Source organism: Loxodonta africana, chromosome 7 (assembly GCF_030014295.1).
Source record: "Loxodonta africana isolate mLoxAfr1 chromosome 7, mLoxAfr1.hap2, whole genome shotgun sequence".
NCBI lineage: Eukaryota > Metazoa > Chordata > Mammalia > Proboscidea > Elephantidae > Loxodonta > Loxodonta africana.
This window is the reverse complement of record NC_087348.1, coordinates 35,344,071-35,362,250: the sequence shown is the minus strand read 5'-3', so window position 1 is coordinate 35,362,250 and position 18,180 is coordinate 35,344,071. Positions and strand designations below refer to the sequence as shown.

The 18,180-nt window shown below is 37.1% G+C and overlaps 1 protein-coding gene across 1 annotated transcript in view; it reads right to left on the bottom strand.

The window, feature by feature from the left end:
- Window positions 1-18,180, bottom strand: part of FNBP4 (formin binding protein 4) — a 31,456-nt gene that overhangs the window by 6,676 nt on the left and 6,600 nt on the right. Inside the window, exons 7-12 of the mRNA XM_010592057.3 lie at window positions 17,350-17,691; window positions 15,516-15,726; window positions 7,681-7,808; window positions 6,717-6,821; window positions 5,706-5,839; window positions 4,546-4,733 (exon numbers count right to left, since the gene is read on the bottom strand). Of these exons, the coding sequence (XP_010590359.2) occupies window positions 4,546-4,733; window positions 5,706-5,839; window positions 6,717-6,821; window positions 7,681-7,808; window positions 15,516-15,726; window positions 17,350-17,691 (1,108 nt within the window). The remainder of the gene's footprint in view (window positions 1-4,545; window positions 4,734-5,705; window positions 5,840-6,716; window positions 6,822-7,680; window positions 7,809-15,515; window positions 15,727-17,349; window positions 17,692-18,180) is intronic.

The window sequence follows — 18,180 nt, the reverse complement described above, 5'->3', positions numbered from 1 at the left end:
TAACTCTTGTCCTTTCCCTAATAGGAACAGCTTTAAATATTAGAGAAAATAGGAGGATATACTTACTTGTAGCCTTCCCCATCCCTCTTTATCGTCAATAGGGAAGTTTCACAATATTTGGGACTATTAGATATCTATCCCAGGAATGTTGAAGGGGATTTTCTCCCTAAAATCATAGAATTTAGGAGTAGAAGAGACATGAGAAATCATCTGGTTCAACTCCCTCATTGAAAAGGTAATGAAACCTAGGAGGGAACTGACATGCCTGAGATTATACAGCTGTTAGTAGCCAGGCCAGAGCTAGAGTTCAGGTCTGACTCCTAGATTAGTGCTTTCTATTTTACCAAGACGTCCTGGTGAAAATCAGAAGTCTGAGACTTTTATAGAAATTTCAAAGAAATCTCCTCTCTCATGGAGTAGAGATCCAGATGCAGTTACCTGTTATATTTCATGATCAAAGCAGAGGGTTAAAGAACAGTCAGATTATAAAAGGCTCCACAGGGCAAGGGAAGGCCTTTTACAACATTACTCAGTTCAAACTATACTATACCAGCACTCAAAAAAGTAAAGCCAAAGCAGGGTTTTGAACCTGTTCAGTCATGGCCAATGAAGCAAAACAGGAACAGACCTGAATTTTAAAAATCTGGGTGATCAGGAATGCCAACTGTAATGGGCATTACAGGTCGAAGCTCTGGGATGGGAGACTTGAAGCCTGATGAGTGACACTGGGTTACTGCCAGGACTGTGGAAAGTGACACACATTCAAAAACTGGCTCAGTCTGTCACCATCTCTGAGCTGGCACCACTGGTTCAACTCAGTTAGTCAAGAGATTTGGTTGCTATGCAATGTGTACACTGCCCTTATTTTCCAAGAGGGAGATTAAATTTCTAGCAGGGCTTCAACCTGTAATTCCTCCTGTTCTGGTTAGTGTTCTGATTAGCCTACATTTAGTGAAAAAAATTTGGGTCCGTTCTGGTGTTGCTTACTGGGCCGTGACCCAACCAGGCTGAACTAGCCCGAAGCCCTGAACCAAAGTGAACAGAAGCCATTTGACTTTAGAGTAGCTTTACTTTTTATGTAACAGATACATTGTATAAGTGGCCACACCATAATTATTTTGAGATGTTGCTTACTGTTAACGAACTGAAAAAACCCCACCAGAAAACAGAAATGCAGTTTTCCAGCTAAAAGACTTAAAAAATAGCTCATAAGTTTTCATGTCTGGCCATATATAATTTAAATTTATATACTTTTAGACAAATAAAGTCTAGGTATGGCCGGGCAGCGTAGCTCATGTAATAGTATGTGAAGATTACTTCAGAACTAAAGTAATAAACATGGAGGATTAATAACACACTCCTTCCACTATACCAACTACAACACATAAGCAGATATATGTCAGATTTTATATGCTGGGAGGTTTCTCATCTAAAAGCATAACGCAATACCCATACATTTATGGTTGTGACATACTGCTATGAAGGAATTCATAGGAAACACAGCATTGTCAAAGTGAATTATGTGGTTTACAATTCCTGGCAAAGCTCATCAGAATCAATTAAACTTCATGTAAATACAAGATTAAATGAGACTTGATAAATTTAGCAGCAAAGGAGGAGCACTTTTAAACTTTATAACTGAATCTCAAACTACGGACATTTACTTAACACATAAAAGCTGTGTCTTAATATTTCTTCTATCAGAAACACAACTTCAAGAAATCTTAGTTTGATATCCATGGAGCATCCAAAGATGTTCCTCCTTGTTTCTGAATTTAAACTAGTTTGTATTTTACCATGTAAGAGAGCATTTAACTCGTAGGTCTCAGTAGAGGTTTAAACGGTACACAATAAATAGCTTTTATTACGTGCTAACAGATTAAAAGCTATAAGCTTAATGATAGAACAGCGTGGAGATTCAAACACTGAATTCTTCCAGAACTTTTTCTTCTATGCATCTTTACTTTTATTTATAATGCAGCCTTCCTTTATTGTTTTCCTGTATCTCCCCAAAGAGAAAATTGTTTGGTATTTTGACCTAAGAGACCAGGCTGGCAATTTATAGCAAAACATTACTATACAAACAATAGTTCCAAAGACAGATTAAAAAAAAAAAAAAAAAAGGTAGTTAAACTTAAGCCTAACCGTCAAAAGCCCAGGCAGACAAGTTAGATATTTTGAAATATCAACCATCTTTAGAGACATGGGAGTCCCTGGGTGGTGGTGTAAATGATTAACATGCTTGGCTGCCAACTGAAGGTTGGAGGTTTGAGTCTACCCAGATATGCCTCAAAAAAATAATTCACCGAAAACTGATGGAATACATTTCTACACTGACACACACGGGGTCTCCATGAGTTGGATGGAGTTGATTGATGGCAACTGGTATTTTTTTTTTTTTTTTAATTTTTATTAAGCTTCAAGTATTTTTTGTTTTTATGGAAAATGATACTAAATTCAAACACTGAAATAATATACAAGGACTAAAAATGATTTAGAAAAATGAGAACTTTGAAACTTCCTTGCATCTTCAAAGAGTAGTAAATTTTCTTCTTTAATAAATGATTTTAGCCACTCCAGGGATGACTAAGAGCATATATTTATATAAACGCCCTTTATAGGGTTAAAATGATTATGAATATTTAAATCCCAAAGGTCTTGGTATAAGATTTAGATTTTATCTGGATCAGTTTTTATCGTGTGGCTCTAGGGAGTCTCAGTAGAGGTTTCAGAGTATCTAAGCTAGTTTGGCAATGACTTTTTCCTATAGCACTAGTTTGTTTTAATCAGATGGAAATAGCTCAAGAGTTGCCTTTCACTGACAGAACCAACTAACTGTGTGTGTCTTCAACAAAAGAAGAAAATAACACTTAACCCTGAAGTGATCACAGAACCATAAAAAAATTAAGAGTTAGTAATTCTAGAATACTCAGCTTTGGAACATATGAAAAGGGTTAAAAAAAAAAAAAAAGGCACTATGATATTCATTAGACAGCAGTCAGAAGTGGAATCTCCTACCCAGAACTATCATCGAGCCACTTCAGCTCACCAACTAATTATTCAACATGTCTATCATTACTAGGAAACCCTGGTGGCACAGCAGTTAAGAGTTCAGCTGCTAACCAAAAGCCTGGCAGTCTGAATCCACCAGGCGCTCCTTGGAAACCCCGTGAGGCAGTTCTACTCTGTCCTGTGGGGTTGCCATGAGTGGTAATCAACTCACGGCAATGGGTTTTTATCATTACCACCGAAAGTGGGGGGAAAAGTATTCAAAAGGAAGTTCCTTCATAAAAAAAGTGAAATACCCTACAACCTGAGAAAATACACTTCTGAAATGTGAAGTAGCAGAAAACCACACTTGTTTTTGGTAGTTCTAAAATTATTACAGCAGTCATATGACTTTTCATTTAAGGTGATATGACAAAGATTCACAGGTCATTTAAGAAGTTAACAGAACCCATCATTTTGTACATTATCAGTTTCATTTGGTACGCTATCAGAAATTTTCTATTGGGACCAGGGAGCCAGTAGAATACAAAGTAACATTTTTAATGAACAGAGGACAAAAGAACTCAGCTCTTTACTCCCTGTAAACTCCCAACAAATTCCACATCTTTTAATCTTCAAAGACCCATTACTTAGAAATCACTCTATAGATTTTTGCCTTCAAACATTATTGTTTTAACAAATAGCTACTGAGTTTTAAGATCAAAAGGTTATCAGCCTTGGCTGTGTTATATTATTCACTTATTTTTGTCATCCAAACAAAGGTGAACTTAGAGGGAAAAAACTGGGTCTTCTCTTGTTCATTCACAAATACCTGTAGATTCTTTGTAAAAGCCAAATGTATCAGAAATATCTATTAAACATCCATAACGTGGCCACCAAGCTGTGGCTCTTCCGCAGTTATCAGAAACTCAGAGAAACTGAGGAGCTATGAAAGTGTACTTTTTGTATATAACTGAATAAAATACCTCTAAGACTACCTTAAATGGGATTAGCCTCAGATTTCTGATTGTTTTATAACTAGAATCTTGGTGATTTTTTTTTTCTTTTGGTGGTGACTTTTAACAACCAATTACTTTGCTTCTCTGAAAAAAGTATGGTCCTAGTTTTGCAGTGTTTCTACAGATCATTTTGATTTGCGGAGCTGAACAAATCTCAATGTAGACACTGACAATTCAACTAGTTCTAGGTCCTTGGCATCAACTAGCATTCCTGTTCTTGGAAATCAATAGGATTATACAATAAGACAATCTTTTAAAGTCAAAATATACTGGCTCATCATTCCATCTTTGTGTAGTCTGATACATGATATGAACAGCATTCTGACTTCCAACTAGTCACTGCCTTAGTTTCTTTCAGTACAATTCATGCATTCTTTTTTGTAGGTCAGTTACTATTTCTCAATTAGAAGCTTATGTTATTAAAAGCTCCTCTTAAAAAATTAACACAAAAAGTTCTTCTTATAAATTAATAAGAAGTATTAAGTCTTTTTTCTCTAAGATCTCTTCTCTCCAATTAATAGAGGGTGAATTGTCCCACCTGTGGAATTCTCGGCGGATTCTGCAGAATTTGAGTCAGTGCCAGTTTTGTCTTTCAAAATGTGTTTGGAAAGAGTCTCGTCTCTACTTTCTTGTGCTTGGCTTTCTTCCTCCTCCTCCTCACCATCTGGGAACTCCCACTGAGACTCGCCCGACTGTTCGTTTACATAGAAATATCGTCTATGATCCCTAAATTACAAGAAAGAAAACACATGTTTTAAAACCCATTCTCCTACAAAGACACTCCATTTGGTCCTGTCCCAGGGCAGCAGTCTGCTCTCACAGGGACGAACCTCTTCTTAATGGACTGCTATTCACAAAGGCAACAAAGAGCTTTGACAATCGAGGATGGAGAGCCAAGGATAATTCAAAGCTATTTGCACTGCCAGCAGCTCTGTGAATACAGCCCTGAGCCCTCTACAACAGATGACTTAGAAAACATCTCTTTTTTTTTTTTGCTTTACAGGGTTTCAAGTTTCATGACTGAAGGGACTCAATCGCCTAGAACACTAATTTCCCTTCCAAAGAAGAGAACAACGAAGTTTGTGAAAGGTGACTCTTCCCCTCTTGGACCGTGGAATTCACATTTCATACTCTTGGTATCAAACAGTGAAAGCTAAAGAGAGGGAGAGGATCTGGGAGCTGAAAAATAAAAGAGCAAAGATTTCAAATAACGAAAAAAAAAAAAAAAAAAATCAAGAAAAGCCAAATATAAAAAGAAATGTTTTGATCTGACCTGCTGGCCGAAGATAGTAATCTTGTTCTTCATTCACATCTTCAGCCACGAAGCTTTCCTTAACGTCGCCGAGGTTAATCAGGAGTAGTTGCTTCCAGAGGTCCTGTAAAGCGCACAGAGCTCTCGCATGCGCTTAACCCCCAAGCCCGCCCTACTCCGTGCAACACTCTGGAGAGTCAACACCAGCTTTGTCCAATCTTGGGAAAAAATCCGTTACATGGAACACTGTAAACACTGCTTTTTGTTTCTCCACTGTGTAGCTGGCCCAAACTCTGTAAGTGCTTGCGGTGCTCTGCCTGCCCAGCACCGCTAACTGTAGCTGCTCTCAGTCTCCAGGCAGGCTGCCACGTCGTCAGGTGGTGGTGATCACAAATCATGTCTGAGATGTCAAAGGTGAAAGGTGAAAAGGGGAGAAGAGTGCGTACCTGTCCCAGTGGCAGGACCAGCCTTTAGGAGTGGCGTTTATTTCATACTGTTTTAGTTGTTCTGCTGCATCCTGAAGTTTTCGTTTAAGGTAGTTTCCATTAAGAGCCCCTTCCCGCCAATCTGCAATCCGAGTCTAGAGTCAACAAACACATACAGAAATAAGTTTAAGAGCTATTACTACATCAGGTGACAGAGGTTAAAGAGACATACATTTTCTGGTACAAGATTTGTATTGCTATACTCTAGCAGAAGAGAGGGTAGACCAAAGAGGAAAAGAAATCCAATTGTAATTTCAAAAGACCATTTTGTTTGCTCTAGAGAGCTGTGAAAAATGGGACTGGGCCCCAGTACATTTTTTACACTGCTAAGTCTCCAATACTTGTGACAATGAGCAGCAGCAATTTCTTCACCCCTTTTGACTGTATCGATTGGCTTCCCTAGTATTTTGTAAAGTACGTGGAATATAAATAGGACTCAAAAATTTCCTTTTTAAATAGATTTATAATACTTTAAACAACTTATAAAACACTTTCAAATTCTATGGCCTCACTTGGTCATTATGAGTAGAATCTTAATTTATTAGAAAATCTGTCCTAAGATATATGCCTTATATATACATACAGTGAAACCTGTGAGAGCTCGAACTTGATGGGACTGCCTTGTTTTTCCGGGTCTCGCAAGTTTTCCACACTTGAAAGGCTGCAGTCTTACCACTTTTCTACCTCTGGTTTTAGTGGAAAATATATGAGTTTCCTTCTCTGACAGGCTTCCACTTTATACAGGTTCCAGCTTTTACATGTTTTACTGTAATAGGCATCATTACTATATCACAAACACTTGATGTTTATTTCATATTTATATTTTGCTTTGGTTTACATATTCTTAGCTGTTCGGCTGGTGGTTCATATACGCATCAAGGTTAAAAACTTAAATTTAGCACTAAAACACAAAGTAGGTACCTTACACACATTTTATTCAAACATTGTTCATATCAAAAATGGCTAAATTACCTCAGTCTGTAAGAGCAGCACGTGAAAGTTGGAGATGGACTGTCTATTAATGCCTAAGAATTCAAATTTACTGGTCAGGGTATTTGCCAGTTCTCCAATCTGAAACTGTAAGGCAGGGAAGAAAAAAAGGAAAAACAAAAATAAAATCAGCAATATTTTTTGTATTATGTAAAATCTTTCATTTATGTGATACTAGAAATAGCCTTCCTCAAACAGCTGCATCTAAAGCCGTTAATGCAGAAGACAAAATTTTAATTTATAGTAAAATTCACAACAAAGTGATAATGACAGAAGCTCTCCAGGAATTAAATGTATATCTACTCATACTATCATAAAGCACTTTAACACAACATGGAATTCAACATTTGAAAATAGATCCTGAATAATAAAACTCACAATATTGCCCAAATAGTCCTTTATCCATTTACTAACTGCTTATACTAGCCATATGCTGAAACAAAATGAATTTTCCCAGTCCCTACCCACATGGTTGTACACTAGCTAATGACTGGATAAACTCTTTCATGCCCAAAGAACAAGCTAAGTGGTTTTTCCAAAAGACTGCCATTAAATAGCCAAATATTTACCAGTAAGATTAAATTAGAAATGTATACAACAAGTAGTTCATGCAGGAATTACACCTGTGTCTTCTAGTCTTGTTAGTACTTTCAAACTATAGAAGCAGCCTATTTGATAAGCTAGTGCTTTCCAATAAGGTTTAACGGGAAAGAGAGTAATTAATTCAGCATTTCGGATTTAATTTTATATAATTTCTCTTCATCAAGCCAGTCTTTTTAATTCCTTAATCTGACCTTAAGTATGACCTTTTTACCTACCGAAGTAAATGATTTCAATTTGGAGACAGTAAAGACTACTTTTCCTACTTGCTAACAGGAAGAAAAATCAGTTTTCTGGTTTGCTAATTTTTTAATCCTTATTTGTCAAATTGCATTAATATACATACTTTTAAATCCTGGACTTCTTCTTCTACTTTAGGTGCTGTTTGTATTTTTATCTTCTCTGGAGATTCTTCTACTTCCACCTCTTTGTCTGAATTCTCATCTATTTTTTCTGAATTTTCAGCACCAACTGCTACAAAAGAAAAGATATGAAATTAAATGACAATACTGGTAGAGCCCCACATACATTTTCTTACTCCTGTAGCAGAGTTATCTGAAGAAGGCTATTAGTTCTCTCTCCTTTGCTTTATTTTTCCTTACCTGTTATAAAAGCCCTAACAACTCCTCAACCTATGTAAAAAAAAATTTTATCCTTTATATATAATCACTTTTCTTAGAATGTCAATCTATAAATAAAATTTACCTTACTCTACCATGTTAACCTGTATAGTTTCTGCTCTCCCTTTCTTCTTTATTAATCTTTTTCTAATCTCTTCCAGAACACCACTGCTTCAATTACTTACAAAAGCTAGACATCAAACCTGAGATATACAAGGGTTCTTTATCAAGTGAGCGAAAAAAGACTCTTAAAGTCAGAGCAGCATTAATTTAAAAACCTGAACTAGTTAAGATGGGTAGACAATCTTTACTGAACTCACCTATTCTTGTTGGTGCTGTCTGTAGGTAGTGGGAATCTCCAAAAGAGAAAAGGTTTACCACTGACTTAAACGGAGTAACCTTATGATATAACAAAGGAGCCCTGGTGCCACGGTGATTAAAGCACTTGGTTGACAACCAAAAAGTCAGTGGTTCAAACCCACCAAGCCCTCCATGAGAGAGAAATGTGCCAGTCTGCTTCCATAAAGATTACAGCCTTGGAAACCCTATGGGGCAGTTCTACTCTGTCCTATAGGGTTGTTATCAGCCCGAACTGACTTGACTGCAGTGGGTTTGAATTTCTTTGTTTATGATATAATGGTCTTGCTCTCCTTTTATTAATAATAGTCCTTTCTCTACTTTCAAACTGTCCAAAACAAAATCTACCACCCCACTTACTTATAATTCAATCATACATATATATATATTTTTACATATACCTTACATTTAGCAGCAAGTAAAATAATTTAACAATATAAAGCACCACTACAGCTCTAACACTTGAATATTTTAGAGAACGAGGCAGGATATATCAAATTAAAATTCATATGTCCCTTTACCTACCAACAGATAACTAGTGATCAACAGTGTAGTGATAAGAAAAAATATACATGAAGATGTATGTACCAGGATGTTCACAGCATTGTTTTTACTGTGAAATATAATAATGAATGTGTATAATATAGTTTAAATCAAATGGACACTCAAGTAACTAAAACCTAATAGAATATTACTAGCACCTTGGAAGCCCCCTGAACCTCTCTGCTATTATCATCCACCTACAGGAGACATAATCTCTACCTTGACTGTGTTAGTTATTACTTTGCTTTAATTTTACCACATGCAGACAGATCTTTAAGCACAATATTTTTGCTTATTCTCCAATTTATATATATATATATATTAACGTATATTCTCTTTTTGTTCAACATTGTTTCTGAGATTAATCTATGTTGATGCATGTAACTATTGTTCAATCATTTTTCATTGCTATTTAAGATTCCACCGTAAGAACACACCACAATTATCCATTCTATCACTGACGGAGATTTGAATGACTTATACTTTTTTATATTATACATGCAGCATTATTTCTTTTTTTATTGTGCTTTTGATGAAGGCTTACAGAGCAAATTAGTTTCTCAACGAACAATTAACACATGTACTGTTTTGTGACACTGGTAGCCAACCCCAAGACATGTCAATACTCTCCCCTTCCCTACCCTGGGTTCCCTATACCAGCTTTCCTGTCCCCTTCTGCCTTCTCATCCTTGCCCCAGGGCTTGTGTCCCCATTTAGCCTCATATACATGGTTTAGCTACGTGTATTACTATTTTTTTTTTTTAATTACTATTTGTTTTCTGGGCCCATCTAACATTTGGCTCAAGGGTGAACCTCAGGAGTGACTTCAGTACTGAGTTAAAAGGGGTCTGGGGCCATACTCTTGGGGTTTCTCCAGTCTCTGTCAGACCAGTAAGTGTGGTCTTTTCCTCTGAGTTAGAACTTTGTTCTACATTTTTCTCCAGCTCTGGCTGGGACCCTCTATTGTGATCCCTGTCAGAGCAGCTGGTGGTGGTAGCTAGGCACTATCCAGCTGTGCTGGACTCAGTCTGGTGGAGGCTGTGGTAGTTGTGGCCCATTGGTCTTTTGGACTAATCTTTCCCTTATGTCTTTGGTTTTCTTCATTCTCCCTTGTTCCAGATGGGGTAGGACAGTGGAATACTTAGATGGCCACTCACAAACTTTTAACACCCCAGACAGTACTCACCGAAGTAGGATGTAGAACATTCTCTTTATAAACTACGCTATGCCAGTTGAACTAGATGTCCCCTGAGATCACAGCCCCCAGTCCTGTAATTTGGTCCCTCAGGGAGTTTGGATGTGTCTATAAAGCTTCCATGACCTTGCCTTGCTCCTGGTTGTGCTGACTTCCCCAATACTGTGTACTGTCTTATCCTTCATCAAAGTTACCACTTATCCATTTTTTTTTCTAGTATTTTCTCCTCCTCACCCCTTCTCTCCCTAGTAATCATCAAAGATTGTTTCTTTCTCTACGTAAACCTTTTGAGTTTTTTTAACAGTGTATGAGACCACTGTTAAAAAAACTCAAAATGAAAAGATTTTCATTTCTCTAATGGCTAGTGATTGTGAGCACTTCCTCATGTCTGTCAGCTGTCTGAATGTCTTTTTTGTTGAAGTGTCTGTTCATATCCTCCACCATTTTTTAATTAGATCATTTGTATTTTTTGTTGTAGAGGTGTTAGATTTTCTTAACAGGTTTCAGAGATTAGAACTTTGTTGGATTTATCACAGTGAAATTCTTCTCCCCAGTCTGCAGGTTCTCTTTTTACTGTTTTGGTGAAGTCCAGAAGTTCCCAGTAATCCTGCTTATCTTCTGGTGTCTGTGCATTGTTATGGTTTGTATTCTACTTATATACAAACCTTACCAACGCTAGAGGCCACATATTAGGGCCTCTAGCGTTGATGCTATTTTTTCTTCTACAATGTTTATGGTTTCTGGTTTTATGTTTAGGTCTCTGATCCATTTTGAATTATTTTTTGTATACGGTGTTAAGTATAGTCCTGTTCCCTTTTTTTTTTTTTACTGATAAACATTCAGTTTTGCCAGCACCATTTGTTAAAAAGACTGTCTTTTCCCCATTTAATGGACTTTGAGCCTTTGTCAAAGAATAGGTGTCTGTAGGTGGATAGATTTACATCTGGGTTCTACATTCTGTTCCACTGGACAATGTGTTTATTGTTGTACCAGAGTGCCTGGCCGTTTTGACTACTATAGTTGTATAGTAGAGGTTCTGAGGTCAGGTAGCGCGAGTCCTCCTACTTTATGCTTCTTCAACAATGCTTTACCTATCCGGGGCCTCCTTCCTTTCCATATAAAGTTAATGATTAGTTTTTATATCTAAAGAATGTTGTTGGTTATTGGGATTGCATTGCATTTGTAGATTGCTTTGGGTAGAACTGACGTTTTCACAATGCTGAGTCTATGCATCCATGAGTATGGTATGTCTTTCCATTTATGTAGGTCTCTTGGTTTCATGCAGTAGTGTTTTGTAGTTCTCTTTGTACGTATCTTTTACATCCCTGGTTAGATTTATTTTTTTTAGGGGCTATTATAAATGGTATTGTTCTCCTGATTTCCTTTTCATAGTTCTTTTTATTGGTGCATAGGAATCCAACTGATATTTGCATGTTTATCTTGTATCCTGATACTCTGCTGAATCTATTAGTTCCAATTGTTTTCATGTGGAGTCCTTTGGGTTCTCTATGTATAGAATCACATTATCTGCAAGTAGGGATAGTTTTACTTCTTCCTTACCAGTTTCTATGCCCTTTTTTTCTTTTTCTTGCCTTACTACTCTAGCTATGACTTTCAGCACAACATTAAGTAGAAGTGGTGATAAAGGGCATCCTTGTCTTATTCTTAAGGAGAATGTTTTCAGCTTCTCTCCACTGAGAATGATGTCGGCTCCTGGTTTTGTAGAGATGCCGTTTTATTGAGGAATCTCCCTTCTACACCTATTTTATTGAGACTGTTTATCAGGAATTGGTGTTGGAGTTTATCAAAGGTCTTTTCTGCATCGAGATGATCATGTGATTCTTTTATTTACGTGGCAGATTAGGTTGATCGATTTTCTAATGTTGAACCATCCTCGCATCCCTGGTATGAATCCCACTTGGTTGTGGTGTTTTTTTTTTTTTTTTTTTAAATATAATGCTGAATTCTATTGGCTAGAACTCTGTTGAGAATTTTTGCATCTATATTCATGAGAGATACTGATCTGTATGATCTGTAATTTTTTTTTTTTTTTTTTTTTTTTGTGGCATCTTTGCCTGGTTTTGGTATCAGGGTTATGCTGGCTTCATAGAATGAATTTGGAAGTATCCCTATCTTTCCTAAGTTCTGAAATAGTTTGAGTAGTACTGGTGCAAGCTCTTCTCTGAATGTTTGGTAGAATTCCCCCCCATGCCTTTCAACTGTAAAGTTTATGCCATCTGAGCCATAGGTTTTTTTGGGGAGTTTTTTAAACTACCTTTTCAATCTCTTGTCATGTGTCTGTTCAGGTTTTTTACCTCAGTTTTAGTTTAGGTAGGTAGTATATTTCTAAAAATTTGTTCATTTCCTCTAGGTTTTCAAACTTGTTGCAGTATAGTTTTTCAAAGTACTGTTATGATCCTTTTTATTTCAGTTGGATCTGTTACAATGCCCCCCATTTCATTTCTTATTTGGGTTATTTGCATCCTCTTCTGTTTTTCTTTTTTCAATTTCGTTAACGGTTTGTTGATTTTGTTGAGCCTTTCAAATAACCAGTTTTTGGTTTTGTTGATTCTACTGTTTTTTTATCTTCTATTTCTGCTCTGATCTTTATTTTCTTTCTTCTGGTGGCTGTGGAATTCTTTGAGTCATGCAGCCAATGTCTTGATTTTGTCTCTTTTTTGATATGTGCATCTATTGCTATACATTGATCTCCGGGCACTGCCTTTGCTGTGTCCCAGAGGTTTTGGTATGATGTGTTTTCATTCTCATTTGATTTTTGGAATTTTTTGATTACGTCTTCGATTTTTTCTACAGCCTAGTAGTTCTTAAACAAGGTGATATTCAGTTTCTGTGTATTTTATTTTCTTTCCTTGCTTTTCTGGTTATTAATTTCTACTTTTATGGCACAGTGATCAAAGAAGATGCTTTGTATTATCTCAATGTTTTGGATTTTGATGAGGGTTGCTTTGTAGCTTAAGATATAGACTATTCTGGAGAACATTTCATGTGCATTGGAAAAGAATGCACACTTTGCTGGGTTGGGTAGTGTTTTCTACATATGTCCATGAGGTCAAGCTGGCTGATGGTGGCTATTATTAGCTTTTCTTTATCTTTGCTGAGTTTCTTTCTTGATATTCTGTCTTTTAACGAGAGTGGTATGTTAAAGTCTACTATTATTGTGGAACTGTCAATTTCTCTCTTCACTGCTGTTAAGAGTTTGTTTTATGTATTTCGGAGCCCTGTCACTGGGTGTGAAGATATTCATTATGGTTATACCCTCAGGGTGGATTGTTCCTTTAATCATCACATAGCATCCTTCCTTGTCTTTTATGCTGGCTTTTGTTTTAAAGTCTACCTTATATTAGTATTGCCACTCCTGCTTTTTTGGTTGCTGTTTGCTTGATGTATTTTTTTCCATCCTTTGATTTTTAATATATTTATATCTTTGTTTCTAACATATGTCTCTTGTAGACAGCATATTGATGGGTCCTGTTTTTTAATCCAGTTCGTCACTCTCTTGTCTTTTTATGGCTGCATTTAAGCCATTTACATCAGTACAATTATTGGTAAGTGTGAGTTTATTACTGTCATTTTGTAGTACTTTTTTTTTGTGGTGCTGACATTTTCTCTGTTCCTTTCACTATTCTGTGCTGAATTCCTTTTGTTTCTGCATACTTTTTCATTTTTGTAGATTTTGTGTTTATTGAGACTTTGTTTTTCTTCTTTAATATAAGTAGGTTTGTTAACTTTCTTTGTGCTTATCTTGAAATTTGTCCCTATCTTCCTAAGTTTAAGCTTGTCTTTTATTACTTGATATTGCCTTGACTTCTCCATCTGAAAGTTCTACACCTACATCATCTATTCCGTTTTATAGTTCTGACGTTGTTGTCATTTACAGATTGATCTCTCTGGTTCCCTATTGTGGATCTTTTAGTTTTCTTTTATCTTTGAGAGTTCATTACCTAGGATGGTATCTGGCTGATGCTATCTTGCGTCCTAGATTCGAGTTGTTGTCTAATGTGGTTTGCTAACTGAAGGACTCCCTTTAATTATTCCTGTAAATTTGTTTTGGTTTTTACACAGTCCCTTAATTTCTGTTAATCTGGAAATGTCCTAATTTTGCCATCATATTTGAGCAAGAGTTCTGCAGGATACATTATTCTCAGGTAGTTTTTTTCTTTCAAGGTTTTATATACGTCAACCCATTGCCTTCCTGACTGCATGGTTTTGCAGCAAGAGTAAAAAAATGGACACAAATGTCCCTCAATAGGAGAAACAGTTAAACAGATCAAAGACAAGATGATGAAAAGATTTTCAAGACATGCTGTTAAGTGAAAAAACTATCTTGCTCAATAATACACACAGCTTAACCTCATCTATGGCAAAAATTTACGTATGCATATATATACACACAAACACAGTTATACATGCATATATGGGTTAAGGAAAAATATATGCATTTTAAGATAGGCAAGAGAAAACAGACTTCAAGGGTAAAAAATGGGAATAGGAAAAAGGTGAAGGAGATCTTCCGAATTTTACTTCATGCTCATCATTAAAAGAAAAACTTCAAACAAGCATATTTGCCTTCATTTATTTTCTGCGAGGTTTGTTTTTTTAAAACAATGACCCATATAAGGTATTTTTTGCTAGGTGTACTCAAGAAAACATTTGGTGTCAAAACTGTACCGCTAACTTTTCCACTACAGAATTAGGGCAGATAGAGATTAACATATTTGCTTTATTCAGAGCTCTTTGGTAGCAGACTTGAAAAATGCAGCAGGGCCTCTCCTACTTTACCCTGAATAAAGTATAACTTGGGTCCTCATGACAGGACCAAACTGCTTACCCACCAAACCAGAGGCTGACAAACTTGTACACAGAGAGCATGAAGATGAGGCTGGGCTTGGAAACTCTGCTGGTGCAGTGGTTAAGTGCTACGGCTGCTAACCAACAGGTTGGCAGTTCAAATCTGCCAGGCACTCCTCGGAAACTCTATGGGGTAGTTCTACTTTGTCTTATAGGATTGCTATGACTCGGAATCGACTGGATGGCAGTGGGCTGGGTGGGGGCTTGCCAGAGGAGGCCTTGCCTGTTGTGACTAACAAATACAGAAAGAGCACAAAGAGTCCATTGTCCTTATACAGATTAAGGCAATTATTGGGGAGGGGGAGGAATGTGTGTCTGGGGGGAATCTTGTTTTCTACTTTTAAGTAAGCCACTCCCACTCAGTGGTGAATATATGCATGACCCAATGGATGTCAGTTTCTCAGACTCTTAATTCTGTATCCCCCCAGAGGAGAAACAAGGAAAAAATAGAAGAGAAGTGGAAGAACCCTCCTTTCAAGCACCTCCCCAAAAGGATAAAAGTACTATTTGCCTTTTTGCTGAAGAAGGAACAAAAAAGGGAAAGGTGAATTTCCCCTCTACACCTTTCACTGTAAAGTTCAGGAAAGCATTAATTACCAGTTTCACCATTTTCTGGAGTATCTCTTCCCGTTTTGCTAGAACTCCGACTGGTGGATTCTGGACTGGTAGCTCGAATAAACATCTTCCATTTTCCTCTTTTAGACATAAGTCTACGTAGTCCATCTTGAGATGCTGGCTGGCTGATATCAGAACGTGGACTAGACCCTGACACACTACCATCTCCTTCCTCCAAGGCTCGCAACTCTGCCTACAAGAAATAGTTCAATAAAGTTAGCTTCATTAATTGCTTTCCAGTACTTATGCATTAAAGTAAGTGAACAGCATACATATTCTCCCTCTATTCTCAGGACATCAAAAGGCAGACTAGTAAGAAACAGAGGCGGACTTAAGTAAGACCAGTTTTGTCAGCTGAACACACAGTCATATAGATATGACTATGTTCTTAAGTTTAAACTCTTAAAGGGCAGGGAGCATTAATATTTTTTTCCTTAGAACCAAGTATTACACTCCCTATTCTGCTGCTACTCAATAAATGCTTACTTGTGATCACAGTAAAAACTATCAACTTAAAGAAGATTACAAAGATCCACAAACAAATTTTCCAATATGTGTACCAAATATAAAAAGCTTTAGTTAGTCCTCCTCTATGGCCGGTCTCTGGGTAGCCCAAATGGTTTGCACTCTACCACTAACTAACCTAAAAGGTGGTGGTTTGAATACACCCAGCAGTGCTGGGAGGAGGAAGAAAGGCCTGTTTATCTGCTTCCATAAAGATTACAGCCAAGAAAGCTCTATGGAGCAGCTCCACTATGCAACATGGAGTTGACATGAATTGGAATTAACCTGACAGCAATGGGTTTGGCTTTGAAGTTTTTTCTCTATAGCTTTAAACAAAACAAACAAAGCCCAAACCCATTGTCCAGTTGATGCCAACACATAGCGACCCTACAGGACAGCAGAACTGCCCCACAGAGTTTCCAAGACTGTAAATCTTTTTGGAAGCAGACTGCCACATCTTTCTCCTGGGAGCAGCTGGTGGGTTCAAACTACTGACCTTTGGTCAACAGCCAAGTGCTTAATCGCTGCACCACCAGAGCTCCTTTCTATAGCTTTACTTTAAAATTTTTCATATGAGGTAAAGCTTCAACGAAATGTCACTGTTCTAACACCTGTTAAAACTTCGCTTAAGTTTCCCATGGACACCTTTTGAAAATGAAAACACCTCAAAGTTAGTTACAGATTCTTCTTTAATTTTCTGTTCCCTTATAAAGACCCATTTCATTTCCCAAACAATGAAATGGCCAACTACTGGCAGTCACTTTTCACTTTGGGTTAAAAACTGAGTTGTCACAAGAAACTTAACAATACTCATTTGTTAAGAGGCTAAATTAACGTTTCATTACTCAAAATCTATGCTTAAATCACAACAATGTCAGATTTTATGGCTTTCAAGTACCAAAAGTATCATCAGGAGCCAAAAGAACTACATCTCTGTAAACCAACCCAAGTCCACTGCTGTCAAGTCAATTTTGATCCATAGCAACCCTGTAGGACAGACTAGAACTTCTTCATTGGGTTTCCAAGGCTGTAATCTTTATGGAAGCAAACTGCCAAACCTTTCTCCCACGGGGCAGCTGGTGGTTTTGAACTGCTGACCTTTCAGTTAGCAGCTGAGCCACTTAACCAGTGTGCCATCAGGGTTCCTACACCTATGTACTTCAACTTTGTATTGCAGTCTTAAACATATCTGGGCGAAAAGTTTAAGAAAAAAGGAAATCTCAATAATGGTGGTGAGTTGCACACAATGATTCCACTATGAATAGAGGGGACAAAGGGTACTTTAATTTCTATTAAACCTTCAAAAACTTACTTTTTTCCTTTCTAAAACCAGCTCCAGCTCAAGGGTATCCTGTTCTTCTTCCTCCTCACTTTCTCCAGACTGAACAACACTGCAAACATCCTCTTGAGAAGGGTCTTCTATACTGTCCATCATAATTTCCTGTGGCTTTACTACCGTTGCTACTTCTTCTACTGTTGTACTTGCTTCCTTCACTTCTGAAGCTGGCTCTACTTCTTTACAAATTACTTTTCTTCTCCATTTTTCTTCTTCCTCTTTTATTCCCTCAGGTAATAAAGGGGCAAGCAGGGATGCTGCCACTCCTTTTTTCTCCTCCTCACTATTTGAGAGAGCTTGAATTCCTTCATTTACTTCCTACAAAGAAATAATTTAAGTTCACTTAATTCTCATCAGTGTTTATATTCAATTGCTTATGTTAATACTGCCTGTATTTTTCAGTCACTGAATACTCTCACACCATCAACTCCCAATGGATTACTATGTATGTTTGTACTATTTCCCTTACAGCATTGGTACTTTTGGAAGGCGTTGGCTGATCTAGAACCTAGTTCATACATATTCTCCCCCTATTCTCAGGACATCAAAAGGTAGACTAGTAAGAAACAGAGGTGGACTTAAGTAAGACCACAGTTTTGTCAGCTGAACACATGACTGGATAAATCTTTACCTTCCCCTTGTGAATGCTGAGATAACTTCACAGGGTTGCAGTCAAGGTGACCTAGGAGTAAATATTTCTAAAATGACATGAGTGATTATATAAAATGTTTGTTTCCCTGAATACAGTGATACTTGTCTTACCTTCCTTCACAAGTTGTGAAGATTAAAGTATTTTAAAAGTACTTT